This window comes from Ricinus communis, chromosome 4, assembly GCF_019578655.1.
Source record: "Ricinus communis isolate WT05 ecotype wild-type chromosome 4, ASM1957865v1, whole genome shotgun sequence".
Taxonomy (NCBI): domain Eukaryota; kingdom Viridiplantae; phylum Streptophyta; class Magnoliopsida; order Malpighiales; family Euphorbiaceae; genus Ricinus; species Ricinus communis.
In genome coordinates, this window is record NC_063259.1 from 26,325,342 (window position 1) to 26,332,690 (window position 7,349).

Consider the following 7,349-nt stretch of genomic DNA (forward strand, 5'->3'; position numbering starts at 1 on the left):
ATTCATGAATCAAAAGTGAACATTCAGAGACAGTGATCGTATGCTTATTCCATGCCCATCTCATGCTTAAAACGATGCCTTTAAAAGATGACAGGTGATCATTCGGGAATCAAAAGTGAACATTATGACCTGAGAGAACAGCTTGAACAAGCAAATGGCAATACATAGGGGTGTCAATAAAGCAAACTACTGAACAAGATGGAGACAGAGAGAGAGGGGCAATAAATCTGCATTGTTGTTTCAAGTTCATGCCGCTGTTGGATTTACAACAAAAACAAATTTAATTACTGACTATCTTGTACTGCTATATAGCGTGTGATAAGATTCACAAAGAGGAAACAAATAACATACATTGCGATGTTATCCCACAAGAGCTATTGAGAAGACATATTTTGACAAGACGAACTCATACTTTAGTGCTTGGTTTAATCACACAGATGGGAAATATTTGTTTAGATTGAATGGTAGGGAATAAAATTCTTCACTTCTTATATCACCCTTGAATGACCGGAATTTGTCCCACCAATGCTTGCCCCTGTCTTTCCTGATTGAACTATCTTTTCGGTGCAGTGTGTTGTCCAGGAAATATGCCACACACCCAGCAACAAATGCTTCTGATGAGAAAGGAACATTCACAATATCGTTGAACTGCCATGTAATCAGCGCATGAGGTGTGTATCAGCTTCTGGCATAAGTTTTTTTTAACAAAGAGAGAAAAATCAAGTATCGAAAATTTTCATGCATTACCCATCTTCCTCCAGTGTGCACAGGACCATAGCCATTAATTGCAGTGTACTCGTTGAAGTATTGTGGAATTGACAAGCCCAAGAAAATTGAGAAGCCTAATATGAACTTTGTGCGGAAACTGTTGAGGTTGCAGAATTGAAGAAAGCTAAGACCTCCAACACCTGCACAAACCAATATAATTGAAAGAAATTTGCTTAATAGGCCAATTAGAATAAACTGGACATGCATGTCAGCTCTTAACAATAAAGATCAGATACACATACCAACGTAAGCAAAGAAAAGGCAATATAAAGCAGCTATAATAGGTGCTGGAATAGAAGCAAAGACGGCCCCAAATTTCCCTGCAGGATAATGCAAATGTGAGTGGTTCTGCAAACATTACACTTGAAAGGAAAGAAGAATTACACATCAACCTGAAAGCTTTTAGTAATCTCCCATAATTCAATTTCTTACCGAGAATGGAGAAGAATATCATGAATCCAGCAGATATCTGGACAACCCTTCGACTACCAACTCGTGTCAAGGCCAAAAGACCAGCATTCTCTCTATGAAGTAAATGAAGTTTACATTTGACTTCTTGTTTTAAATAGAAATAAAATGCTCAAATAACAGAAGGATTTCCTAGTGTCTTACACAGAAACTGAGGATGCATTCACAGTTCCAAACAACCCAGAAAGCAAAATTGCAACTCCCTGAAGCAGAAATAAGAATGTCAGTATCTCAGCACCCCAATTTTATCTGAATTTTAGCAAAAGCTAGCATATCATTGTGCAAAAAAGAAAAAAGGCAATGGTGCTTTGTGTGCTACTTCCCAATGTGGAATCATCCTTGTCAGAATGCACATGTCAAACTTCTAGAATGGACAATGACCTCACTACACACAGAATAATGATGGCTGTTTATTATAGCATTAACACACAAGGTCATAATTTCAACAATATCAACAGCATATGTTAGCTCCATATGCAATTATCATTTTCCTTTCTCTGTTTACTGTATGGTAAGTAGTAGACACGACAGTGGTGTTATAACCGTTGCCAATAGGAACTAACTATAAAAAGTAAATCATGGGGATGAGCAACATCCGTCCAACCACCCAGAGTCAGGTTCCATTATAAAGAAGTTTTTTCCTCCCTTCTTTGTGGCAATCAAACTACAGTAATCAGAAAAGGAGAACTTTCTGCAAAATTCAAATTTTCCACTCTTGAGGTCTCAGAAAACTGTTTATCTAGGCAACTATAAAAATAAAATTCCAGCATCAGTCAACTGATAGAATTCCAAGTATATGTTGCTTGCTTGCCACATTACAACATGAAAGTGAAGATACAAACCGTTCCCATGAGATCAACATGTAGAACAGCCTTATAACATTAAGAGACCTAATTAGTCACTTCCATATTCAGAAGCCAATCCTTTTATCATTACCTGCCAGCCAATGCCGCGGCTAAGAACAGAAGGTGGCATTGGAGTCGCACTTGCATATCTTGACACCGCAATAAATGCACCAGTGGACTGCTCATTGAACATGAAATTATTAATTTCCGTGATCAAATAAAATATTATAAGCAAGTCATGTTAAATAATCCACATGAATTCAAGTTTCCACAATCAGACTGCATTAGAGACCCAGGGAGAGATAGAGAGACCCAGAAATAACAAAATCATTAAGAGGGCTTATATCTCAGAAATTTTAGTTCTGAATCTTTGGCTTAAGCTGACAACAGTACCATGCCCAGTTAAACTGTCCACTTATCCAGAAGTATGATGACCATATAATTCAGTCTTCTTATACCATAAAATTTAAAATTCAGTATTTATCTGTAAGTATGTGCACAAATTGATGATTTAAAAAGAACAGAGTTCCAGCTCAATAAGGATAGCAGAAGATGTATGGCGCACTCATTATTAGTTCGAAGTAAAGCAGTTGAAAAGCAGAGGGAAAATAAAATAAGAAAAGGAATTAGCAAACCTCTACAAGGGCAACAAAAGAAGCCATCATCATGGCAAAGGCTTCGCCTGCATCAAATGAAGGTGCTCCCCATTGAAATGGATAAGGAACTCTTATCCTGCACACCAATAATTTCAATCAGGAATAGTAGATAACATACCACAAAGCACAGCCATATGTGAACACGTGCCATATTTAATTAAAGCCATCTTCAACTGTAATCAAACTGTTAATGCAGAGGTATCAATTAGAACCTAATTAATTTGTTTGATAAAGTGCGACGCACTAATGCAAATGAAATGAATACTCCTAAGGAGAATTTGCAAAGTTTAGATAAGGAGCGGTCTGAGTGATGATCTAACTAAAATTATCTAACATAGTCAATCTAACCCGCGTTTCCAAATCAACTTGTTCACACTTGCACAATGTCCTAGCTCCAATGGTGGAATCAACTGGGAATCCCTAATTAGAATATCTGTAGCCACAAATTTAAGTAGCCAAAAAATCTAAAATTCATTATAATAGAGGTATCCTATAACAATTCTGCTTGCTTTACCATGTCTGCAACTTTATATGTATCAAGCAAGTCAATTCTCCTCGTACACAATCCAGGAAATAAAATGGGCATATGTACCAAGATGCACAACTTTAAGAATACAATACAGACTTACCATGGTGCAGCATCTATAAGTCCTGCACGATCTGTACGGCAAGTATTTTGCGTCTTTGGTGCTGCATCATTGTAGGCCCCACCCACAGTAAGAAGGTGAGCATAAATCCACACAATTACTATTGAGAATATTACAGCAAAACGATCAAAGACATGTCTTCTAGACTTTATCACATGGGGCATATACTGCAAAAAGAAATAAATAAATAATCAATACCTAACTATAAACAATAAAACATTGTCGCACAAGGTAACAGAAAGAGAAGGGTCAATCGAAGAGACAACAGAACCTAATGTGATAAAGTACCTGTGAAACAAAAACTAAGATGATAAGCTCTGGCAGCCCAATCTCCACACATTTGGCCACCTAATGTTCAATGCAAAAATTAATTCTGATGGTAACAAGGTTGATTTTCATAATGACCATGTCTATAGTCATGTATCTATGTCCACAAAGATGCAGCAGAAGGTGCCTTACCCCTGGAAAACCAAGCTCATACAGCCCAAAACCTACAAGAGCTACCAAAGGAACAGCTGAAAGTGGACTCAAGAACCTGGATTTATTAGAAAAGAAATGAAATTGAATTTATCAGTGAAATCTGTGTGATATAGAATGTAATGAAGCAAATGTTAAGTGCGTTGGTGAGATGCAATAAGGTACAGCATAAGCATGTTGGATTCATGAATCTAATTTGACTCGTAAAAACCGAATGAAACTGCATAAATCAATAAAATAAATCAACCTGATAAATCAGAGGTAAAACTGTAAAATTTAATCCAAGTAATGCAGAAATTCAGAAACTTAGTTCAGGTTCTATGCTCACCTGGTAACATTACGCCAAAGGCCACTGAAGCCCAGAACAATTTGAAGAGTTGAAGCAACGATAAGGGATCCTTGAATTGCACGCATTATACTCTTAAATCGCTGCATGGCATCAAATATTACCATAGAGTTATCAAACTAGGACAAACCTCTGTAGGAATAATTTGTTTTTTTTGGATAAAAAAAAAAACTCTTGTTTTAAATGAACCTTGGATTTGTTATATGATATATGGTCTTTTGTGCATGAAATATAGCTCACCACAATGTTTTGTTGAAAAGAAATTTAACATTATAAAAAGCAAAAGGTAATATCAGAAGCGTTAGATCATAAAACCTCCTCAGGGTCAGTAGCATCACTAAATCGCCCAGCAAGGATAATGGATATCGTAGTTGGGACAAAGGTATATGAGCCTCCAATGACAGCAGGCAATCGTGTTCCAAACAAACTTTGGAGCAATGTGTTCAAACCAGCAACAAAGAGTAGCGTTTGGATCACCTGGGCCTTCTCCTTCTACAAAATGATAAGTGCCACTTAAAATCATGTAACTAGAGATCAACTCTGAGAGAAAATCATACTAAGTTGAAGTAAATCAACATGTATCATCTAGTTATGCTATTTCCCCCCCTTGTGACTTACATTTCCACCTCCCATTTGGGGAACAAGAGCAGTGGGAATAAGAACAGTTGTCCCAAGCATCACAAGGTAGTGCTGGAAACCAAGCAAGATAGCCTCAGCTGCATTACACAAAATTTTTAAATTATCAAATGCGAATTCTCTACAAAAGTTTTCTTCTACACATTGATAACGTACCAAAACAAGAAAGGATTAAAACAGTTCATTAGTTTCTCTGATGTTATGGCACATGCAATAAAACAATTAGAAAAAGGATATTATGGTTCTATTTAAGACACAGGAAAGGACAAAAGAAATTAAATGTCAAAAAACAGGAATATTATCTACATAAGATAATAAAGAAATAAATAAATCAAAATTAAAGAAGCATAGAAAACGGAAATTATCACCGACAGAAGACCAGATCATATATTTACAACACAGTGCCTGAAAATAGAAACTAAGAAAAGAAAACACATTAAAATTCATCTAAAATTAGATAGATTAATTAATTACAAACAGTTGCTTTTTTTCCTATCTTTTTTTTTTCTTTCCTTTTAAAAAATAAACAGAATCTTCAATAATCAGAAAGAGAGTAGTAGAGTTTATTTCTACAGAAGGGCATTAACCCTTTTGAAAAGGAGTATCTACTACCATAAAGGGAGAGATAAAGCAGGATAAGGTGAAAAGCAAACTTTGAACTAAAAGAACAAGATGCATATTCTAAAAAGAAAGCAAGTTAACAAATACTACTGCAAACCTCACCTAAAACATACACAATTAGATTCATTCAAAACTTTACCTTAAAAAATTCAACACAGGTTTTAGAATCTATTATTAAACTCAAATAGAAAAGGCACAGTCACTTAAAAGAAATACTCACGCCATGGAGGAGGACTAGTAATGCAATAAGAAATGTTAGGAAGCTGCTCCTTTGGCGGGTGTGGTTGTGGCTCCTCTGGCTTTCCTCCTCCACCACCTCCAGCCATGAATCTTTCCTTCTACCTCCAAAAAAAGGCTTTCTCTATCTACAAAACAGGGGGAAAAAAATAAGGAGAAAGCTTTCAGTTAGAAATCAGTAAAATGTACTAAAAGCAGCACAAATACCCAAATCTAAGCAGAACCCAGATCCCAAATCTCAGAGGGGAAAAAAACTCACTGAAGTGACAAGAAACACTCTCAATAATGTTAAAGAGTGAAGTGAAGTAATGCCCAGACAGATAATAAGCAGAGAAAATGGAAAAAATGAAAAGTGTGTAGGTCTAAATAATTGAAACAGAAGGAACTGATAAAGGAAAAGAAAAAAAAAAAGAGAGAGAGAGAAACTAGAAACTACCCCTTTTCTTTTCTTTTAACAACAGCAATCTTGAAAAGCAAAAAAAAATCAAGTGTCAAATATTTAAAGTCAAGAACAAATTATTGTACCCCACTAGAGAGAAAAGGGTTTGTAATTTTTGCTCACTAAAAAGAGGTTAACAGAAAGAAGAAGAAAGAGAGAGAGAGCCAGAAAAATGTTAATGTGAAAATAAAAGCAGAAACAGAAAACAAATAGTGTCTAGAAGCAGCAACAAGTTTTATATGAAAGCTAAATATAAATAATTAACTACAGATTGCTCTCTCTCTAACATACATACAGCATTCAGATAATAACAACACTAAACATTTTATATTTATTATTACTATAATTAAACTCACCTACCAGTTCTAATCACTAATCAATGTACCTTTCTTTCTCTCAACAAATTAAGTAGGAAGCAAGCTTTAGCTTTAGCTAGCCCAAAAAACAGAGACAGTGAGAGAAAAAGGAGCTCGAGTGTGAGATTACTGTTGACAAGACAAAGGTGAGAACTGAGAATGTAAATGAGGCTAAACGGTGCCGTTTTTAGCCCTTGGCAGTATTACGTTTTCTGAAATAAAACCATCCCCAGAATGATTCAGCTGGTTTTTTATTTTATTTAATTTTTTGATACACCAACACGTTCTTTTGCGTTAAAAGACGGAATTAGCCTTCAAAAAGTTGGAGCCCACGTGGGCATGTCTTAATAGTCCAACTTAACATTCAAAATCATGCCAACTTTTCTCAAATATTTGCTCTCCATATTTAAAATTCACGAGGTGATTGGATTGCATAACATAATTTTTATCCGAATTTGTAGCATAGTATAAAAACTATTATTAAGTTTATAATTACAAACTATAATGTATCGACTCGGTATTAAATTATTATTATAAATAGTATTTATAACCTAAGTATATTAGGTTATAATAATAAGCATTACAATGTTTATTTGGGGAGGACAGTTTGGGGAAATAAAAAAAGCTGATCCCATATGATGCGAGGAGGGAGGGAGGGTGTGTGTGTGTGTGTGTGTGTGGGCGGTTGGGGAAGGGGAAGGTAGCGAATATTGATGTTTTGGGGAGGGGTGCCCTAAGGAGATTAAATAAAAGGTCAAAAAAGGACAGCCGACACATTATCTCTCTTTTCTCCCAAATTCAGCGATGAGAGAGCCCCTTTGGCCTTCCCCCAATCCTTTCCTACTGCCTGCTG

At 35.8% G+C, this 7,349-nt stretch overlaps 1 protein-coding gene across 6 annotated transcripts; it reads right to left on the reverse strand.

Annotated features, from left to right (window-relative positions):
• Positions 1 to 213: 213 nt before the first annotated feature.
• On the reverse strand, positions 214 to 6,737 carry LOC8258106 (nucleobase-ascorbate transporter 6). 6 transcript variants are annotated; one of them, XM_015724944.3, is made up of 15 exons: positions 6,526 to 6,737; positions 5,685 to 5,829; positions 4,826 to 4,923; positions 4,523 to 4,699; positions 4,190 to 4,290; positions 3,844 to 3,919; positions 3,673 to 3,732; positions 3,367 to 3,551; positions 2,717 to 2,813; positions 2,173 to 2,259; positions 1,381 to 1,439; positions 1,201 to 1,292; positions 1,011 to 1,088; positions 748 to 908; positions 214 to 648 (listed from the first exon to the last, which is right to left on the reverse strand). In XM_015724944.3, the coding sequence occupies exons 2-15, from the start codon at positions 5,788 to 5,790 to the stop codon at positions 430 to 432; spliced, it is 1,596 nt and encodes a 531-aa protein (XP_015580430.1). In that variant the 5' UTR covers positions 5,791 to 5,829; positions 6,526 to 6,737; the 3' UTR covers positions 214 to 429. The 6 variants fall into 6 exon arrangements, with proteins under 6 accessions (XP_015580430.1, XP_048228847.1, XP_015580448.1 ...); XM_048372890.1 differs by having other exon boundaries at positions 6,497 to 6,717; XM_015724962.3 differs by having other exon boundaries at positions 6,501 to 6,647.
• Positions 6,738 to 7,349: the final 612 nt, after the last annotated feature.

What these genes read in the sequence shown, in the direction of transcription:
- LOC8258106 (XM_015724944.3), bottom strand. Translation starts at nt 5,790, where the DNA reads ATGGCTGGAGGTGGTGGAGGAGGAAAGCCAGAGGAGCCACAACCACAC. An exon ending in ATGCTACTGACCCTGAGGAG is followed by an intron (nt 4,291 to 4,522) that starts GTTTTATGATCT and finishes GATGCCATGCAG; the next exon opens with CGATTTAAGAGTATAATGCG. An exon ending in GCCGCGGCATTGGCTGGCAG is followed by an intron (nt 1,440 to 2,172) that starts GTAATGATAAAA and finishes TTTCTGCTTCAG; the next exon opens with GGAGTTGCAATTTTGCTTTC.